The sequence below is a fragment of the Apium graveolens genome, chromosome 4, assembly GCF_009905375.1.
Source record: "Apium graveolens cultivar Ventura chromosome 4, ASM990537v1, whole genome shotgun sequence".
Classification (NCBI taxonomy): domain Eukaryota; kingdom Viridiplantae; phylum Streptophyta; class Magnoliopsida; order Apiales; family Apiaceae; genus Apium; species Apium graveolens.
The window spans coordinates 310,991,150-311,013,818 of record NC_133650.1 but is presented as its reverse complement, the minus strand read 5'-3'; the positions used below and the strand labels follow the sequence as shown (position 1 = coordinate 311,013,818).

At 34.5% G+C, this 22,669-nt stretch overlaps 1 protein-coding gene across 1 annotated transcript; it reads right to left on the bottom strand.

Moving 5' to 3' along the window:
• Nucleotides 1-21,216: 21,216 nt before the first annotated feature.
• LOC141720139 (uncharacterized) lies at nucleotides 21,217-21,711 on the bottom strand. The gene has a single exon (XM_074522493.1). The coding sequence runs from the start codon at nucleotides 21,709-21,711 to the stop codon at nucleotides 21,217-21,219; it is 495 nt and encodes a 164-aa protein (XP_074378594.1).
• Between the last annotated feature and the right edge of the window lie 958 nt (nucleotides 21,712-22,669).

Here is a 22,669-nt window from a genome sequence, read left to right as displayed (position 1 = left end):
GTCACAGATACAAGAGAGTAGCCTATATATATAGGAAAAATAAGATGGATTTAGGTCTTGGATTACGAAGCTTGTCCAAGATATTTCTTTCTTTTCTTTTTCTTTCTTAAAAAGTATTCAACTTTTCCTCCATCTTCTTTTGCTTCAAGTATTCCTATCTCCTTGCCTATTTCAACTTTTTTTTGCTTGAAATATGATTTTATTATTTTTTCCAAATAAAATAAAATAATTTAATAATAAGATTATGAAAACATACATGAAATAAATTATTAAAAATATTAAAACTATGGACTATCATGTAACGCCTGAGAAATATTATGTAATTATTTTTATTAACAAATAATTATTATGTGAGTTCTGTGTGAATTTTGGTGAAATATTGATGATGGATAATATATTTGAATGTTTATTTCTGATAAAATTTAGATATTCTAATTTCAATATCCAGAATTAAATCTGGATAATTTGGTATTTTTCTGGTAATTTTTGGATCATATGATTTTATAAGGATTTATAGAATCATCAATGATTATTTTACATAATTATAAAATTAATTTTTAGAATCAGAAATCGTTCCACTTCAATTGTTTTGCATTTTTACAACCCGAAACTCTTCCGAAAACTCCTTCCTAACCTAATCTGATAATTCTAATCATTTTCATGTTTTGACTTCTCGATCCGGGGTACGGTTGACCTGTATAAGTCCCGGTGTGAAATTTTCGATATGCAAATCATTTTATAATCCATAAAAAATCCAAATTCTCAAAAGACGAGACATTATTACCTTATTTTGGTATGAAGTATGTTATAGGAAGCTCTGTTTTGAGAATTATCCAAATTGATAATAAAATCGTATCGTCTTTTCAGTTATTTAGCGGCTAAGTAATCTATTCTCGGATCCAATATGTAAAGGCAATCATCGAATTATTAAGTAAATAAAATATGTGATAGTTCCGTCAGCCGGTGTTGCTTTATTATTAATTGTGTGTAATTTGTTCAAAGCAAGGATTAATTTATAATTAATTATTGAGTTGTATGAATTTAATTTGTTTAAAATGATTTTAATTAAATATTGATGCTCATAAATGCTAAAATTGATACTAAAATTATTTTGTTGTTTTGTAATTTTACTTATTATTTTTAGGGATTTATAAAATTCAGAAAACTATATTTCATCAATTATTTATCCCTAAATGATTTATAATGATATTAAAGTATAAATTCAATATAAATTCCAGAATGCTTCAAAAATTACGAAACTCATTTTTCTTAAATTGAATCGATTCGTGAAAATAAAATATTTTGTGCGAGAATAAGTTGTGTTAATTGATGAAATTACGAAGGATGTCCGATATAATCGAAACCCGCAAATTTTTCGCTGTTGGCGATGAGCCTCGGCGAGCCGACGGTGGGCAATGATGATTTTTATCTGAGTCCTAAATTATAAATTATGAATTATAAATTATAAACAAATAAAAATTAGTTGATAAAATAAATTGTGAAATAAAAATACGAATAAAATGTAAAATACAAGTAATGACGTTAATTAACTAAATCGGAGTTTGGGATTTGTGGAATTGATTGCGATTGGATTGTGGATTGTGTTATGGTTTGATTTGACGTCGAAATGATTCGAGGGGTAGGCCGATAAATAGAGGAAACGCTGCCCGATTTTCAGAAAAATAAATTCCGAAAATACGAGAACGTAATTTGTAATTGTCGGTAACGTCGAACGAGGATATAATTGAACTTTATGAACCTATTTACGTGACATGACAAGATATTTTGTGAATAATCGATTACCCTATTTTTCAAAATGACAATATATGTATTTTCCGAAATTAAATACCAAACTGATTCTCGAAGATGTGAACCCTAATTGTTATGTACTTCGATAATATGTATAAATATGAATTCGGTTATGAAATCATATGGGTAGAATAGGGTGGCGGTTTGATGTTAGCTCAAGCGGTTATCTGAATTAGGGTACTTCCCTGTAGGTTTAGACGGAAGAACCGAGACGTGACATCGGGCTAGGAACGATCTAGTGATTAGACGTCGAGATAACGAAGTTCCAATTGAAGGACCTGAATGTTGGGATCATATCCAGAATAGGATAGAAGTTTGACGAATAAAGCTAAACGATTAAAGTCAAACCAAAGTCAACCGATAATAGTGGTTAAAGCTTATTGAGGCAAGTATTCTGGATTTTTCTTTTAAATACTGCAATTCTTGAGTTTCTTTTCAATACTGCAAATATTTATTCGCCTATTCTAAGTTCAGAATAGTTAACTGTTTTACATTTCGCTGCAATTACTCTATTATGCACGTTCCTTTCATTATGTTCCTATAATTCGATTGCTCTCGTGAGCAAATACCCATTCTTTCGGGTTATTTGCGAACCTTGAATTGGGATGTTTTGAATTCAAAATGATTTGAAATCAAAACACTACGGGCTGGATAATGATATTTTGGGGATTGAGTTTTACTTAATCCTGAGGACCAGGATGACTGGTGCCTCGAGATGGGCCGTAGTGCCTGGGGACCTGATTAGATCTATATATTGAGATATAGATCTGCATTATATTCTGACTGATCAGCAGGATATAGATGCGAACTAGTGTCTAGTCTAATTTGTTGTTGATCGCCATTAACGGCATTCTCTCTCGAATGGTTTTATGATTTCAAAACCGGACAAAACCCTGGTTCAGGAGATGAATCGGGGAATCATTTGTCATTTTTGGATTTTAGTTAAAGGCTGGTGACAGCCAACGTTTATTCGCTCACTCACTCAAAATAAATAGAATGGTTTAAAATTGTTTTAAGATTTTGTCCAGAATTTTTCTTTGATATTAATGTTTGAAACTCAAAATATATACTTGCTGGGCATTTTGGTTCACTCTTGCTTTGTAAATTCTTATTTCTACCAGAAACAGGTAAGGATAAAAATGAATAGCTTCGATAGACGGCAGGAGTTAGAAAAATTTCCGCTGCGAGAGATTGAAGGTGTTAGAAGATTGTGACAAGAGCATTAGTTCAAAGGTATTCTCATTTGTAATTTAGTTATTGTAAGTTGTAGAAGGTTAGATTCTTGTTTCATACCATAACCTGTGAACGATCCGGATTCAAGGGGTTCTTTATTTATTTCTTTATTTTATGTAAAGATTGTTTAGTGACACCAAATCCTGACCCCGAATTTGAAGTGTTACAGTTGGTATCAGAACTGCAGGTTATTGGTCACTGAAATAAGAATAGGTGAGAGTAAGATAGGAATGATAGGTCGTACAGGATAGGAAAGACCCTAGGTATACTCAGGTTAAGTTGAGTTGAGTGCGAATTAGGGTTAGCAGATCCGATCTGGAATTACTAAGATAGGATCGTTGAGAAAGTGTAAGGTGAATATCACAACATTATATGTATATTGAGTTCTCAGCTCATACAATAATGAGGAATCGACAGATCGACGGAGATGGGATATGTTACCCTACTTTTCATGTGGTTTTGAAAAAAAAATATGAGATCGATTCTTGTGAGAATTTGTGTAAGAGAAGCTACGATTTAACCTAGAATTAGGTAGTAGGACGAGCTTCCCGCCGAAGGCAACCAGTTGAAGGAAGCTGAGGAGAGCTAACGTTGCGCGATTCGAAGGCACCACCGTTGTGAGAGGATTCTTATCACTTATCGAGAGCTGCGCGAGGAATGATATCTACCTCACTACGTATAGGTAAGACTAGAAAGAACGTGCGCCTTTATCTATAGACGGAACACCGATCACATGCGTGGGTATGAGCATAACGTCAAGGACGATGACAAGAATGTTAAAGATAGTACTAAATATCAGCGTTGCGATAGAGTTGTGAATAAAATGATTTACGACGGTGAATGAAGTTTCGGCGACTAATCAGTACGAGCTGAAGAGGAAATGTGGAAGAGGTACCAAAGTGAAGAGACCTTTATATGGACATTCTTTTAATTAGACATTTCATTGGTAAATCAGGAAAATAGCAAGTAACTTATATAGTAATGACGACCAAATATTTTATTTTTCAAAACTTTAAAATGAGATTTTAGAAAAGATTTCCTTAATCAACTTTCGAAAGATTTTGCATGAAATAAGTTTTACAATTTGGTTGTCGAGGTACTACTTAAGTTCTTGTTATTAGAAACAGAAAATGACCTAAAAAGAAGAATAGAATTAGATTCGGTATTGTTAATTCAAAGGGCCAAGTAGACCCATTGGCAGGAAGAAAAGTTTAAAGTTTTTCGTGAAAAAAAAAGGTAAGCGTTGTTAATAAAATCAATAATTGAATCAACATATTATTTACCCAATTTATAAAATTATACAAATTTAACGAAATTCGTGATTCGAATGGACGAAGGATGATTGAAGGAATGGCAGAATCTTCTAGACAGTAGGCAGAAGAATCATATTTTATCGACAAAACTGAGGCGTTGCGTGATCGATGGTTATAAATTTCGGAAGGACGCGATTAAGATCAAATTATTGAAGTAGTTGATGTGAAGGCATTTCCAAGAAACATTTCAAAGCAATGATGTGACTTGAATCTGAACCTGTATTCGCACGATCCTGAAGGCATACGTAAGTGAAACGTGGAGGTGACCGGCATTGACATTCTTTCTTCTAATATGACATTATATGTTTTCTTGATTTTTGAATACGTAGGAGCTTCTTCTATTGATAAATTATATGAGGCGAAAACGAAAGAAAATTTCTTATATTCCTTCTGAATTGTTTCTCTTCTCCAATTTCTTGATTCCTGATTGAGACAACAGTGTTGTGGTATGACGCTTTGTCGAAATGACGAAGAGTCGGGTGGGACGCCACCTAATCATGTGTGTATGCCATATAGTATGAAAGACTGGCCATCTTGAGTACGAATATGGTTGTCTCATTCTTCACTCATTTTATTCCTTCAATTTATTAACTTACAGATTCTTCCAATGTTTGTTGTATTGTTATTCCTATCCTTCTTTTTATTCAAAATCATATTCATAACTCTTCTTGTATCGAGTCTATTCTCTGATAATTACGAAAGAAATAGAATAGTCCCGTGCGACAGGTAGAATTACGTGTCAAAGAAGAATATGATTGCAAGCCGATAAATGGGGGACATTTGCAAGCAAAGAAGAATGGATACACCGACAACGCGGTTGTGGCAAGGACATCAAATCTGACAGTTGTTCGTGTTATGAGGATCTCATAACTACAGTAGAGTACGTTAATGCGATGCACTTCAAATCAGAAGATTTCGATGAGGAATGAATCATTAGTGAACCGTAATAATTAGATCAATTATAGAATAAGGAAGTAACATTGTGTGCGTCAGACGGAGCCAACGAGTATCGGGACGACGATCAAAGATCAAGGAAATTCTGAATAATGACTCAGACATGCAATTACTACGTGAAATATTCCTTCGTCGCGGGAAGATGTTTGTCGTAAAGATTCAAGATAAAATAAATCTTAAATATAATCGAACTTCGAATGTGCTCTTCAAGAAATTATGAAGTTCTCTAACTTGCGTAAATAAGTGATTGTGAATTCAATGCTCATACCCGAGTCAGTGACGAAAGTTTGATACGAGCCATACGTGGAGATGAAGCAATGGTGACTCGATTGTGAAATTTTTCAAGAAATAATGATCTAACAATTAAGTTTCTACCAGATTGTGACAGTAATAATAAAGACCATGCACAGTTATTAAAAGATAAACCGATTAATAATGGTCAGAAATAAATTAACAGAATCATGAAATCAAACCTTAAATTTATTAAGGACAATTCGTAATATTCTAAAAAGAATTGAGAAATGTATGGTTATATTAATCATTGTGGGTTTCAGACCCAATCCCAATTAAAAAGAGATATGTTATGCTAGTCAGATGCTGATCAAAGGTGAATTGTGGGAATTGATGATTTGGTTGATGGAAGTGGACATATGATTGTGGATGAATTGGTTGATTGATGGTGTCGGCTTGAGTCCGACTGGTAGTCAATGGTGTAGGTGGAAGTGCTGCCCAAATTTTCAGAAATTACCCTATAGTTAAGAACAAATAAATATATTGTTCTCGTCAGTACTCCAAATAATTACAATCTCGGTTCTTGAGAGAGTTGTTATGACCAAACCGACTTATGTAATTGGTCTTTGATTCCAGTTAGCTAGTCAGCACTTGGTTTAAGTGATCATTTAAAGGAGTTGATTGATCCACTTTGCCAACTAATGGTTAGTTAAATGGAAATCGATTCCAATTAGATTGAGTCAAACTCTAACATGATTTCCAGATCCAAAATTAAAATGATAAGAAATTTGGAGAAAGTAATGGCGTTAACCAAAATTGAAGGCTTAGCTCAATTAGTGTGATGTTAATGTAATCAGGTGCAAGTTTTGATCCAGAAGAATATGCTCTTTTTGATGAATAAGAGGAACAGGAAGTTATTGGTACATGCTAGTAAGAGGAATATTTTAAGACCTGAAGGTTCAGGATAAAGCAAAGGGATTATATTATCTACAATAGCATTCCAGGAAGAACTTGGATGTATACCCATATCGAATGACGAATTAATGGAAGGTTTGAATGTACACTTCTTTTGAACGGCGATTGAAAGGAAGTTGCGATAGAATAACGAAAAGCTCGCAAATTCAAGCACCCAATGAAAGACGAAGATTGATAAAGTCCGCATGTGAATTCAGGAAAAAAAAAGATGATGGTCAATGAAGAGAAGTCAAACACGCGATCTGTGTATGTCAAGCAAAGCTAAGGAAATACTACCAAGAAAATTCGATAATTTTGTTAGTAAGAATTTAAATAGTACAGATAAAAGCCTTCATTCCAGCGTGAACTTCAGGAATGGCTTATCCAATAATAAACAGAGTAATATTACTAAGAAAAAGAAATTTGTTATATTTAAGAGAGATTAAATAATGAAAATGAAGAACTAATCAAGACAAGAAGTGGAATCAAAAGGATGATAAAGAAATTTTATAAAATAATCTAGAATATATGCAAATTGTGAACGTCGGTTATGCCAGAACTGATTGGAAATGAAGAAGGAAATGCCGATAATTGAAGATAGGAATATCATTCAAGGAATGTGTGTAAACAGGAATGATTAAATAAAGGTTTTAATGGCAAACTGCTAGAGAAGAACGTTGCAATGAATCTCATGTCGGAGTTCCTTAAAATTAAAGTGAAGTCCCGGAAGTTCGAACGAATGATTTACTAAGGGTACCTCAGGGAATGAGGTAAGAATTTCTCGGTGGTTACTGCACAGAGTCAAGCTGGTGTCAAAAGCCCTGTATCGTTTAACTCAATAGGGATGAAATAATAAAAAAGGAAAATGAAATAAAGAGTATTTTGGGCTATGCACAAAAGTGGTCATGGAAAAAAAAGAAAAAAAAGAAAAATATAGAGATATGAGGTTACGCGACGATTATCAGGAATTGTAAGTAGAAGGTTAAGTGAACACAATTTACCAGGAGTATTGAGATAGTGTGAGTGTATTTATTGATAACATCCTCGCTAGTTCAAGGACTAAGGAAGACCAAGTTGAACGCCTGAAGATATGCTTGCGAAGAGTGGGAAATAACAGCTGCATTCTCAGCTTCAAAGATATGAATTCTGGTTATAATTGATTATGAGCTCCAGTATGTGGGTAAATACCAAACAAGGAAAAGTCCATTTAGGAACAGATGTTAAATAAAAAGAAAAGAGTGAATACCATTAAGAATGTTGAGAAGCGGTTAAAAGAATTCGAAAAGTTAGAAATTGACGAATAGGTATTGATCCGTCTTTTGGGTTATGCTGATGTTTACTTTGTTGTTGGATATCAAAGGTGGTATTAATGCAGATGATTGATGTTGACTTCAGTTTGGGACGTTGTGAGCATCAAAGTTCGTATTGATATCTAATTTGATATGACAATAAAATGAGTATTAGTACCAAGAGACCGGGTTTTGAATAAAGTTATGATTCATTCCGTTCCAAAATTAATATTTCCTTGTAGATAGTAGAAGATTTTCGCTCGATAAATCTACTTGATAGTGATTGAAAAGAAATAGAAGTATGCTACCAAGTGGTGAGTAGAAGCAATTGCCGGAATTTTTCTTTTTATCCTTTGAATAGATGTAGAACATTTCGAAGAATCAAACGTCATGAGCTCAGGATATCGGGTGCAGACGAATAGAAAATGCAAGAGACCGATTAAAGATTCTCGAATACGATTAAAATTGATCATATGCCAGACTACCCGAACAGAGGGAGATATGAAACGTAAAGTAGAACAGTTAGTGAAAATAGAAATTTCATGAACAGGAAACTACTAGAATCGTAAAGAAAAGAAGGTTAGTGGAAATTAAGTTGGTCCTTTGAAATAGTGAGATAGATAAACGATTCTGAATGAGCTGGGCTTGTTGTCACAGGTGGAACGAGTCCATAAGGCATTTATGTGTGTATGACTATGAAAAGTAATTTAGCTTCAAATATGTGAAATAAAAGATTGAGTTAGGGGTTGCATGAGCAACTGATAAATCTGATGACGATAGGAGACCATTGAAACGTGATTAAAATAGTGAGTCCTGAGAAGTTTTAAGTAGATACTCGAAATGTATCAGTGTCTGTTCTTTAGCATGATTCTGAGGACATAATCCTTTTAAGGGGGAAGAATGTAACGCCTGAGAAATATTATGTAATTATTTTTATTAACAAATAATTATTATGTAGTTCTGTGTGAATTTTGGTGAAATATTTGATAATGGATAATAATATTTGAATGTTTATTTTTGATAAAATTTAGATATTCTAATTTCCAATTATCCAGAATTAAATCTGGATAATTTTGGTATTTTTCTGGTAATTTTTGAATGATCATGTGATTTTATAAGGATTTATAGAATTAACAATGATTATTTTTACATAATTATAAAATTAATTTTTAGAATCTGAAATCGTTCCACTTAATTGTTTTTGCGTTTTTACAACCCAAAACTCTTCAAAAACTCCTTCCTAACCTAATCTGATAATTCTGAACACTTTTCATGTTTTGACTTTCTCGATCCGGGGTACGGTTTGACCTGTATAAGTCCCGGTGTGAAATTTTCGATACGGAAATCATTTTATAGTCCGATAAAAATCCAAATTCTCAAAAGGTGAGACATTATTACCTTATTTTGATATGAAGTATGTTATAGGAAGCTCTGTTTTGAGAATTATCCAAATTTGATATTAAAATCATATCGTCTTTTCAGTTACTTAGCGGCTAAGTATTCTATTCTCGGATCCAATATGTAAAGGCAATCATCGAATTATTAAGTAAATAAAATATGTGATAGTTATGTCAGGTGTGTGTTGCTTTATTATTAATTGTGTGTAATTTGTTCAAAGCAATGATTAATTTTATAATTAATTATTGAGTTGTATGAATTTAATTTGTTTAAATGATTTTAATTTAATATTGATGCTCATAAATGCTAAAATTGATACTAAAATTATTTTTGTTGTTTTGTAATTTTACTTATTATTTTTAGGGATTTATAAAATTCAGAAAACTATATTTCATCAATTATTTATCCCTAAATGATTTTATGATGATATTAAAGTATAAATTCAATATAAATTATAGAATGATTCAAAAATTACGAAACTCATTTTCTTAAGTTTTTAAAATTTAGAGAATTTTAAAATTATTTTTTTTATTTTTTTCAGATTAGATTCACCTGCACGTTTGCTCGTTAAATCACAAAATGTGGGTATGGTGTGCAATTCGAAAATGTTTTAAAAAATTATGAAATTTATACATTATTAGTATTTAAATATTTCAAGAATTTTGAAATTATTTTGGAATTATTTTGATTTGTTTTTATCCGTAAAGTGTATTGTTAAATTCAAAAAGCGGGCATCAATTCAGGCTGCAGTCAGAAAAAGGACGCGTGGCAATAAAAAACAAGTGTGTGGCAGATTAATTCATATGTGCCTGTGTATAATTTTTCTTCCTTATTTTGTTTCTCTCTCCCTGTTCATAACATCAATCTCCTCGTCTCTATCTCTCTAATCTCTCCATTCTCTCTCTCGGTCTCTCTCTCTATATCTCTCTCACAGTCTCTCCTCCTCTCCCTCTCCTTTCCTCCCTCTTCTCCCTCTGTTCCGCCGGAATTGGTAAGTTCCGGATTCTTTCTCCTCCGGCCATGTCCCTGTTTTCCGATTGATTTCTTCGATTCTATGGTGACTGCTTATTGTTGATATATATGTATACATGCATGTATGTATTGTGTCAGCCTTATTTTGCTGCTCCTGGAGTTGCCGCCTCTCGGAAATTTCCGAGAGGTGTGGTGGCGCGTGCGATTGTGTTGTGCGCATATGTCCTGTTGTCTGTTACCTGTTGCCTCAACTCGATTTTAATATTAATTGTTTTATTTTTGTTATTCCTGCAGATATTAAATTGAATCGATTCGTGAAAATAAAATATTTTGTGCGAGAATAAGTTGTGTTAATTGATGAAATTGCGAAGGATGTCCGATATAATCGAAACCCACAAATTTTATCGCCGTGGCGATGACCTCGGCGTGCCGTCGGTGGGCAATGATGATTTTTATTTGAGTCCTAAATTATAAATTATGAATTATAAATAATAAAAATTAGTTGATGAAATAAATTGTGAAATAAAAATATGAATAAAAATGTAAAATACAAGTAATGACAACAATTAACCAAATCGGAGTTTGGGATTTGTGGAATTGATTGTGATTGGATTGTGGATTGTGTTATGGTTGCGATTTGACGTCGAAATGATTCGACGGGTAGGCCGATAAATAGAGGAAACGCTGCCCAATTTTCGGAAAAATAAATTCCGAAAATATGAGAACGTAATCTGTAATTGTCGGTAACGTCGAATGAGGATATAATTGAACTTTATGAACCTATTTACGTGACATGACAAGATATTTTGTGAATAATCGATTACCCTATTTTTCAAAATGACAAATATGTATTTTCTGAAATTAAATACCAAACCGATTTTTGAAGATGTGAACCCTAATTGTTATGTGTACTTCGATAATACGTATAAATATGAATTCGGTTATGAAATCGTATGGGTAGAATAGGGTGGCGTTTGATGTTAAGCTCAAGCGGTTATCTGAATTAGGGTACTTCAACCCTGTAGGTTTAGACGAAAGAACCGAGACGTGACATCGGGCTAGGAACGATCTAGTGATTAGACGTCGAGATCAACGAAGTTCCAATTGAAGGACCTGAATGTTGGGATCATATCCAGAATAGGATAGAAGTTTGACGATAAAGCCGAACGATTAAAGTCAAACCAAAGTCAACCGATAATAGTGGTTAAAGCTTATTGAGGCAAGTATTCTGGATTTTTCTTTTAAATACTGCAATTCTTGAGTTTATTTTCAATACTGCAAATATTTATTCGCTCCTATTCTAAGTTCAGAATAGTTAATGTTTTACATTTCGCTGCAATTACTCTGATTATGCACGTTCCTTTCATTATTGTTCCTCTAATTCGATTGCTCTCGTGAGCAAATACCCATTCTTTCGGGTTATTTGCGAACCTTGAATTGGGATGTTTTGAATTCAAAATGATTTGAAATCAAAACACTCTACGGGCTGGATAATGATATTTTGGGGATTGAGTTTTACTTAATCTGAGGACCGGGATGACTGGTGCCTCGAGATGGGCCGTAGTGCCTGGGGACCCGACTAGATCTATATATTGAGATATAGATCTGCATTATATTCTGACTGATCAGCAGGATATAGATGCGAACTAGTGTCCAGTCTAATTTGTTGTTGATCGCCATTAACGACATTCTCTCTCGAATGGTTTTATGATTTCAAAACCGGACAAAACCCTGGTTCAGGAGATGAATCGGGGAATCGTTTGTCATTTTTGGATTTTAGTTAAAGGCTGGTGACAGCCAACGTTTATTCGCTCACTCACTCAAAATAAATAGAATGGTTTAAAATTGTTTTAAGATTTTGTCCGGAATTTTTCTTTGATATTAATGTTTGAAACTCAAAATATATATACTTGCTGGGCATTTTTGGCTCACTCTTGCTTTGTAAATTCTTATTTCTGCCAGAAAATAAGGATAAAAATGAATAGCTTCGATAGACGGCAGGAGTTAGAAAAATTTCCGGTGCGAGAGATTGAAGGTGTTAGAAGATTGTGACAAGAGCATTAGTTCAAAGGTATTCTCATTTGTAATTTAGTTATTGTAAGTTGTAGAAGGTTAGATTCTTGTTTCATACCATAACCTGTAAATGATCCGGATTCAGGGGTTCTTTATTTATTCTTTATTTTATGATAAGTATTGTTTAGTGACACCAAATCCCTTACCCCGGATTTGGGGTGTTACATATCAAATGCCCATGTACCTATCTTATCACATCATCCCTCGAGAAAAATCAAAAATAAAAAGAATAAAATTAAAATTCGAATCTCACTATCGTAACGCATCAGATCACATATGCTTTTAGGTATTCTAACCCGATAAACTCATAGAGGATCCCTATAAGAGGGGTGTTGTTCAAAGGGTTTACAGAAGACTATACCCATAAAGTGCTTAAACTTTATCATAATACATTTCATTGGTGCCAACTCGAGTAATGCCACAAAACAAGATTAGTCAATTTAAATGTTTGTGCCTAGTCATCTAATTCTAAAAGTATTAGAAAATATGTACCTAACAGTCTTTAATCTTCATAGTCCAATAGTGATCATTGGACCCTTTTAGAGAATATAGGCATGTTATGTAAGTCCGTTTGGCCTGTTTAGGACCCATGCCAAAAGTGGGCATAACACCAAATATTAGAAATTCATTTATAATTCAATAATATCATAGATCCTTCATTGTTTTGTATTGTAAAATACATATATCTCATTAGACATATATATGTTGTTAACTACACGTCTTTACCGTGAATATAACACCTTGTATCGACACTTTATATGAGACCACTTATATTGGACGAAGACATTGTCGATTCCAAGTACAAAAATTTTCAAACTAGCCTTAACCCATAAACAGTGGACCTACACAAATTACAATTAGTATCGACAAATCTTTAACTCAAAGATCACATATACCCAAATATCTATTAAGACCAGAATCATCAAACTCCGAAAGAAAAAAATTGTAAACACTGCACAATTTTTCATCACTCAATGGTCTAAAATCATTGAGTATAATCTGCTTCGTGCACTTCAAATAAATTATGGAGGATTATACATTTTATTTCTAACAAACGTGCACAAACTGAAATTCAAAAATAATACACACTGTAATATGAATATAATAATTCTAGAAAATGACCCGTGCCTCGTACGAGTTATTAATGCTAGTTTATACAACGTGTGCCATCATCTCAATTCTAAAAGCATTAAAAAATAGACCTATCAGTCTTCATAGCCCAGTAGTGATATTTGGACTCATTAAAGAGTATGGGCCTGGTATGTAAGTCCATTAGGCCTGTTTAGGATCCATGCCAAAAGTAGACATAACTCCAAATATTAAAAATTTATTAGTAATTCCATAATATCATTGATCTGTCATATTTTGTATCGTAGATGCATATCATTTCTTGCAAAATCTGAATACTCACGTCAGATGATATCAGATTTCAATCTCTTTGTCAAACTTTATTATATATTAATAGATTCTTATAAATTTAATTAATAATTTATTCTGAAATAACTTTTACCTCTTATTTTTGAAGTAAATTAAATTTTTGAATATTTATTACAAACGTTACATTCATATCATGCTTTTGGATTAAATAGAGATAATGTTATCCGGCGTTTCATTTTTTGCTGATATTCAGATATGTAATACTCTTATCTTTTCACAGATGATGTACGTTACGAAATTGAACCCCTTATGATTTAACTATATATATCAGGTTTGTACAACACATATTTGTATATATTTCTTTACATCTCTTCTTTGGTCTGTAAACATAGATGAAAATTAGTTCATATCTCAAGTTTTCATAATTTAAGGATGTTTACGGTACAATCATCATATACATATTACATTTTTCAATATGATGATGTATCATAAACATTCCTCTGATTATGAATACTTATACTTAAATGAATTGATGATGGAAGAAATTCGAATTATATGTTCAGTTCTTGTGGTTGTCCATTACTGAACACAAAATTACATACAAAATAGAATTATATGATATATTACTTCTGTCGAAAATATGTTTTCGGTAGTTTGTCATACATTGTTTCTAATTATTATATGAATTAGTATGTATTAAGGACTGTACCTATTTCATAAGTTTCTTAAAACTAGTGATTTTCACATTCCATTACTCCATTCAACCTTCATGTTGTAAATTATAGAATCTTACAACTTGCATATCTATAATGACTCAATAATTTTTATCACGAACTCTTACACAACTTTCTTTATTCAGGAAAAATTTGCAGAGATTATATGACATTAACAAAGGTTTACATAGGCTTAACAAAATACAAGATTTGCGAGGCCAAATTGTAAACATATCTAGATGAAATTTAGGAAAAAATAAAAAATCTTTATTATTATGCCCCATTAAGAAGATTTGTCAATTTTAAATTAATGGTGAATATTGGGGTTGCGTGTAGGTCTAGTTTACCGTTTTTGTTTTCATTTGTAGTGTTCTAGTTGCGTAATATTATTTTTCTTTCAAACGAATGAGAGTGTGCACTACAAGAAATTATAAATAGGAGCTCAGGTATACTATTGGATAAAACGATAAATCATGATGTACATACATTTATGGATGTATAAACAAGTAAATCATATCCTTTGTTCGGTTAAGTATGATATTCATTTGACTTCTTTTCGAAAAACAAAATTAATTTTAAGTTTTTCTAATAAGTATTCATCTTTTTGGATGAATGAATTTTTCATAAGAATCAAGTTTTTTTTCTCTACTTTTATCTATAATTGTAATAACAAAAAAAGTATCTTTTATAATAAAAAAATAACTTAGAATGAAGATGTAGTTACTTTTTTATCACTTTCTAATATTATAGTTGTACAACAATTTTAAATGTTAAGATATTAGATACATTAAGTTCAAATAAATGATAATAATATTTTTTAAGAATCAATTTTCACCAAATAAGCAATATGAAGTGATAAAACTAATAAGTGATGGTGAATTAGATCTAGAGACATAAGTGAAGACTGCCCTAGGCTTAGCTGGGGAAAGTGTTTTTTAAGTATTAGTTATCCAACTATAAATTTTGATTACCCAATTATGTTTGAAACCCACTGCCCATCTAAGACTTATACAGCCCATACAAAATAATTATTGTCTAACCCTCTAATAATATCCCGCTATAATCGCAATTAATTTAATGGTACGAGTAATGAAAAATCCTTCTTTACTATTATGCTCTATAAAGAAGATCAGTCGATTCTAAATTAATGGTGAATATTAGGAATGTGTATAGATTTTGTTTAACGTGTCATTTCTAGTGTTCTTGTTTTGTAATATTTTTTTCTAAGAAATTAGTGTATGTATTGGAAAGAATAATAAAATTATAGTTTAAATATATTATTGAATAAACTTATGGAACACATCCCGTAAAGGAAGCGAATGAGATACAGCTACAACAAGATGTTTATATATTTATGTCATGAATGTATGAACAAGCTATCATGCCTTTTTCTTCGGTTATATATATATATATATATATATATATATATTCACATGACTTCTTTTTTATGGAGAAAGTAGATATTTAGTTTTCTAATAAATTCATTTAATTATATTAATGAATTCTTATACGAATCATTTTTTATTTCTCTTTTTTATTTTATAAATTATTAATACAAAAATAGATTCCTGATAATAAAAATTAGTTTAAAAGCAAATTAGTTCCTTTTTTTATCACTACCTAATATTTTTAAATGCATAATATGTTTATATTTTAAGATTTAAGGTACATTATGTGTAAAATAATTAATAAATAATAATTTTATGAATCAATTTTCATCAAATGAGAAAATAAATTATAAAACTAACAAGTGAAGGTGAATTTTATCCGGGGAAGAAAATGAAGAATGGATGAAGAGGGGAAATGGTTAGCCTTGGACTTGATAGATGAAGTACGAGATGCAGCGCATGCAAAGATTGTGGAATATCAGAAAAAAAAAACTTTTTTTATTACAACCTGAGGGTGAAGGAGAGGTTCTTGAAGCAGGGCGATTTGGTCCTAAGGAAGGTGGAAGCTTCTGGAGTAGGGCAGAAAGGAAAGCTCGCCCCAAATTGGGAAGGGCCATACATGGTGAAGAGCGTTCAAGGAAGAGGAACCTATAAATTGAAGACCATGGATGGAGAAGAAGTACCTCGGACTTGGCATGCTCAAAACCTGAAGGTTTACTACATATAGCTCGTACTTACTATGGTGATAACAAGGTTCAAAAGTACCTTGAAGCTTTTATTGCATAGGATTTTATATCTCAGTTTTAGTAGGATTTACATTTCAGTTGGTGATTATCAGGGGCAAACCCATCTTATGTAAGGGGTTTAAAGCCAAGTTATGTTTCTGAATAAAAGATATTCTAGACTTTGAAAAACCAGAGTATATTCTTGAGTTAAAGTTATTGCAGACTTTGGAAGACCAAGTCTTATTCCCATTATTCAATGCATGACTCTTAGAACTGTGTAGTTCGGGTTGTTAATCTATTTCCTTGAAAGTACAATCTCCAAAAGTACTTAGAAAATTAAAGGAAAGCAGGTAAAGAAGGCAAGGAAATGACATAAATAAACCCCGAGGGGTGATAAGTTTGAAATACAACAAGGTAATACATAAGTCTTAAAATAAATACAAATCTACTCATCCCTAGCAGGATCATCCTTATCCTTCTCAACTTCAGTGTGCCCATCCTCTGCGTTAGCAGAAGTCTCTGCATTCTTTGTCGGGGAGGAAGGAGGAGAAGTGGTGCTAGGATCGAGGATGCGATCTTCTTGCATAGGGGAGTTAAAGATAGCGTCCAAGCTGTCCTCAGTCTTAGGCTGCTCAGGAATAAAAAAGTCCTTGGCTTCTATCAAGCCAGGGTGCTTCTCAGCCACGACCTTCACTGCAGCATCCCAACCTTGCATAACAACCTAGTACAACCTTATTCTTTAGCTTCTTCTCGAGGACCTTGACTCTCTCTTTCCATTTTTTCATCACCCTTTTAAACTCATATGAGTTCCCCTTCCAAGACCTAGCTTGGTGAAGTGCCGTCTGGAAGTAGATATTACTCTGCACAAAGGTAGGAGGATTTAATAAGGATTTAAAGTTAAAAAGGAGATTGTAATTAAAGAAAGAGAGAGAAATATTACCGAAGCTTGAGCTTGAGAACCCAGAAGCTCAATGGTCTCTATGTCACTCCCTGTCACAATGTCAATAAAATCTTGAGGAGTTATGGAGTGATATGACCAATCCTTAGCATGTTTGGTGGACCCTACCACCGTCTCACTTCTTCTAAAGCCCCAGTTGGGCCTAAAAGAGTGCGCCTTGAGTGGAGGATCCACATCGTCCCCCATTGAAACCTCTGGGACATGAGGCTTTAGGAAGGAAGGGCCATCGGGCTTACTCCTTGGGTCCCTATAAAGTTTGGCCCTTTTTGGCGGCCTGATTCTCCTTCTTTTGGCCTGTTGATGTTGTTAATGGTCTCGCAAGCTGAAATAAAAAAAGAGTGAAATATTAAAGTTGCAAATGATTAAATTGCAATAAAGAAAAACAAATAAAGAAAAAACAGATAAAGTTACCCTTATCAGTGGCCTGAGAGAGACCAACTTTCTTAAGGGAAAACTCCTCTAAAAGGGTCCAAGTGTCTGTTTGATCGTTATCCGTGATGAGGGTTTGATAAGCGATCTCCTCTGTATCAGTTAATCTAATACTAGAAGGGCTACCATCGACTACTTTGCAAAAGGGCCTACGAAAAAGAGTGGCCTAATCGCCTCCGGCCCAAGTCAGCCAAACAATTCATCTCTCCATTTTGGGTTATTCTCAACAACGGAGTTACCATTAAAAATGTGGGGAATTTTGGGCCTTTGACGTATTAAAACCCAGCCCGATTGAGTTAAAGCACTATTATAGAATTGGAATATCTTCCTAAAAACAACAACAGAAAGGGGAAATTCATTCCTAAGATATAAAACCATAAAACAAATAATGTTTCTCCATGCATTAAGGGGAATTGACAAGGGTTTATTTGCACATCTGCAAGGAGACACGAAATGAATTCATGGAAGGGAAACCTAAGGCCTGTGGTTAAGGCTCCTCGATAAATAAAAAATAGTATCCCTCTCCCAGTTACAGGTCCTATCCCTAGGGGCGGCCGGAGTAATCCTAAGGTTAGGATGGAGTTTGTACAAGGTGTCGTAAGATTCCATCCTACCATCTAGCTCATGGAAAGTATTACCATGGTTATAAGAATCTAAATCAGAAAGAGATGGATATTCATCCCCTCTAGCATTAATCATGTCTATGAGAGAAGTATAAGGAAAGCGTATTTGAATAGCGATACCTTTTTTAGAAGTGTTCATCTTTGCTAACCTAGCAAGGTCGCGATCCACCATTAGCTTCAATCCATTTGGTAAAGTAGTCAATCGCCACAATCAAGAATTTCCTATGAGCAGTAGCCATTGGGAAAGGCCCGAGAATATCCATTCCCCACATAGCAAATGGGATTGGGGAGTTTATAGAAGTCAGTATTTCGGGAGGTTGCTTTACTACAGCGGCATGTTTCTAACAACGATCACATTTCTTAACATATTCTTTAGTGCCAGCTATCATTTATGGCCAATAGAAGCCTAAGCGAGTGATTTTGTGGGCTAAGGCCCTGCCCCCAAGTGTTGGCCACATATACCCTCATGCACTTCCTCTAAAGCAAGTCGAGCCTGATGAGGCCTGATACATCTTAAATAAGAAACTATAAAAGACCTTTTATAAGGAATCCCATCAATCAAAGAATATCTTAGGGCTCATACAGTAAACTTTCTTGCTTCACAACATCACTAGGAAGCCATCCAGTTTGCAAATGAGCCTTAATAGGATCTATCCATGACCCTTCAAGTCCTATGGGGGCAATTAACTTGACGTCTATGCTCCGTGTTTTTAAAACACGAAAGTACATGCTCCTAGAGCTTTCTTCTATTTCTGATGATGCAAACTTGGATAACGCATCGAACTTAGCATTTTCTTCCCTTGGAATGTGTTCAACATGGTATTCATCGAACTGGGTCATTACGGCCCTCACTAGGGGTACATACTTTGCCATGGTTTCATCCCCTGCCTCAAACTCACCCTTGACCTGGGATACCAGCAGCTTAGAATCTCCAAAGACTTTCAAGTTCTTGACCCTCAATGTTTCTGCTAGGCCAAGGCCAGCTATCAGAGCTTCATACTCGGCTTCATTATTGGTTGTTGGAAAATCTAACTTCATAGCATATTCAATCAAGAACCCATTGGGGCTTTGCAAAACTAAACCCGCTATACTCGGATTTGTTTTCGATACTCCATTAAAATAGAGAACCCAGAATTCCTTGTCCTTATTCTGTCTACCTTCATTATCTTCTTTTTCCTCCATGCCCTGAGGTTCTGTATCTGCCTGCCCCCGACTTCTTGGTTGGGTATGGTACATTCAACCACGAAGTCAGCCAAGGCCTGGGCTTTTATCGCCATTCATGGCATATACTTTATGTCGAATTCTTCCAGCTCAATAGCCCATTTAATCAACCTTCCACTGGCTTTAAGACTATGGATGATATTTCTCGAAGGCTGATTCGTTACTACCTCAATCTTATGAGCTTGGAATTAAGGATGTAACTTCCTTGAGGCCATCACTAAGGCCAAGGAAAAATTTTCAATAATCAAATAATTCAACTCAGCCCCATGCAGAATCTTAGTGACATAGTATATAGGTTTCTGGATTTATGATCCTCCTTTATCAATACAGTGCTCAAGGCATTTTCTGAAATGACCAAATATAAGTACAAACTTTCGTTCAGGTCTGGTTTGGCCAGCAATTGGGCTTGGACAATATATTTCTTCAACCCTTCGAACGCTTCTTGACTTTCCTCTGTCCATATAAAATCTTTTATTTTCTTCAAGGATTTGAAGAATGGTAGGCACTTATCTCCAGATTTGGAGATAAATCGCCCTAAGGCAGCAACCCTTCCAGTGAGGTTTTGAACATCTTTGATAGTCTTTGGAGGTTCCATGTCAAAAATGACCTTTATCTTATTAGGATTTGCCTCGATTCCCCTTTTTGAGACCATCAATCCCAAGAACTTTCTTGATCCCACTCCGAAAGCACACTTTGCGGGATTTTAACATCATTTTGTGATATCTCGGGACCTCAAAGGCTTCCCTCAAATGAGTTATGTGGTCAGTCTTCATAAGACTCTTGACTAACATGTCATCTACATATACTTCCATTGTTTTCCCAATAAGATCTTTAAAAATTTTATTCACCAACCTTTGATAGGTAACTCTTGCATTCTTAAGACCAAACGCCATAACAAGATAACAAAAAATACCAAAGTCAGTGATGAATGATACCTTTGGAATGTCGTCCTTATGCATCTTGATCTGATTATATCCAGTGAATTCATCCATAAAACTCAGCATCTCGTGGCCAGCGGTCGCATCTATCAATGTATCTATCCTTGGCAGTGGGAAATAATCCTTTGGGCATGCATCATTCAGATCAGTGAAATCCATGCACATTCTCTATTTTCCATTAGCCTTCTTTACCATTATAGGGTTTGCTAACCATTCTGGAAATTATATCTCTTCAATGAAATCAGCCTCTAAGAGCTTTTCTACTTCTTGCTTGATTGCCTCCTGTCTCTCAGGGGCAAAACTCCTTTTATTTTGCTTCACAGTCTTTTGATTTAGATCTACGTTCAATTTGTGAGTGATCAGTTCCGATTCTATGCCAGATATATCAACTGCTGACCATGCAAATGCATCACTATTTTCTTATAAAAACCTCACCAACTTCCCTCTAAGGGGCTCCTCCAGTGATGCTCCAATGTAAGTCACTTTCTCAGGATCCTCGGGAGCCAAAGGGACCAGGATCAAGTCTTCTACTGACTTCCCTCTTTTCTCGTCATTCTCGCAATATCTAGGTCTTCAATAGGCAAAACTTGCCCCAAACTCCATCAGCCCTAAGGGAGGCTACATAACAACTCCTTGCCATCTCTCTTCTCTAATCCCATTTTCGGTGGGAAACTTCATCACTGAATGGTAATAAGAGGGTACTGCTTTGAAATCATATGTTCTCGTTCTTCCCATGACTACATTATAAGTTGATCCAGCCTTTACTACCACAAAGTTCAACATCTGTGTTGCTTGTCTTGGTTCTTGACCCATAGTCAAAGGAAGCTTAATTATCCCTTCTACGGGGCATTCGACTCCAGTGAAACCATATATTAAGATATCTGTTGGGGTTAATTGAGAATCATTGTAACCCATCCTTTTGAAGGTATCATAGAGTAAGATGTCTACCGATGCTCCATTGTCTACGAGGACTCTTTTCACAGGACTGTTCCCCATTATGGGTGTTATGTCTAGGGGATTATGAGGAAAATTCACCCCTTCCAAGTCGAAATTATCAAACACCATCACTACTCCGGTCCTGGCTCTTTTTTTAGCTTCCCTCACTATGTACATGACTTCTCCGGTGTAAGCTTTTCTTGAGTTCTTAGATAATCCAGTTGCAGTTGGTCCTCCAAAGATTGTGTTTATTACTATCCCTCGGGGCTGAGGTCCCCTAAAGATGGTGTTTATCAATGGCCCTCGGGGTTGGGGGTTTCTCTCCTGCTCATCTGATCCTTCCTACGATCATCAAAGTTCCTTCTTCCACTATTATTCCTATCTCCTCCATCTCCAGTATATTTGCTCAGTCTTCCTTTCCGTATGAGGAATTCAATTTCAACCTTCAGTTGTCGGAACTCATTAGTCTCATGACCAACATCCTTGTGAAATCTACAATATTTGCTTCTATCTAGCTTAGTAGGATCATCTTTCAAGGGCTTGGGCCAACGAACATCTCTATCTTTCTCGATTTCCATCAAGATCTGACTTCTAGGAGCGTTCAACTTAGCATATTCGGTGAACTTTTATCTAGGTCCTCCCTTCTTCGGGGTTAAATCAACGTCTTTCTCAGTTCTAGGATACTTGTCCTTAGCATTATCTTCTAGATCAGTTTTTCGCTTCTTGCCACCAGCGGGCTCGTTGTTCACCACCATCTTCCTCATACTTTCCTCCACCTTTATAATTTTCGGCCTTATCTTGAAGCTGTAACATGCTTTCAGGGGGGGCGTTTGGCTAATGACATCTTAAAGAATTTATTCCTAGTTCCCTGCTGCAGTGCTATCATAGCTACCTTATCATTGAGGTCCGGGACCTTCAAAGCTTCTTTTGTGAAATGATTCAGATAATCTCTCAAGGACTCCTTTTCTCTTTGCACAATGCTCATAAGGGATGCTGAACTCTTCTTATACACTCTTCCATTAATGAATTACTTGATGAAATCTTGACTTAGATCTCTGAAGGACCCAATAAAATTTGGTGGTAAACGACTATACCATCTTTAAGCCATCCCCGACAGAGTTTGGGGGAAAGCCCG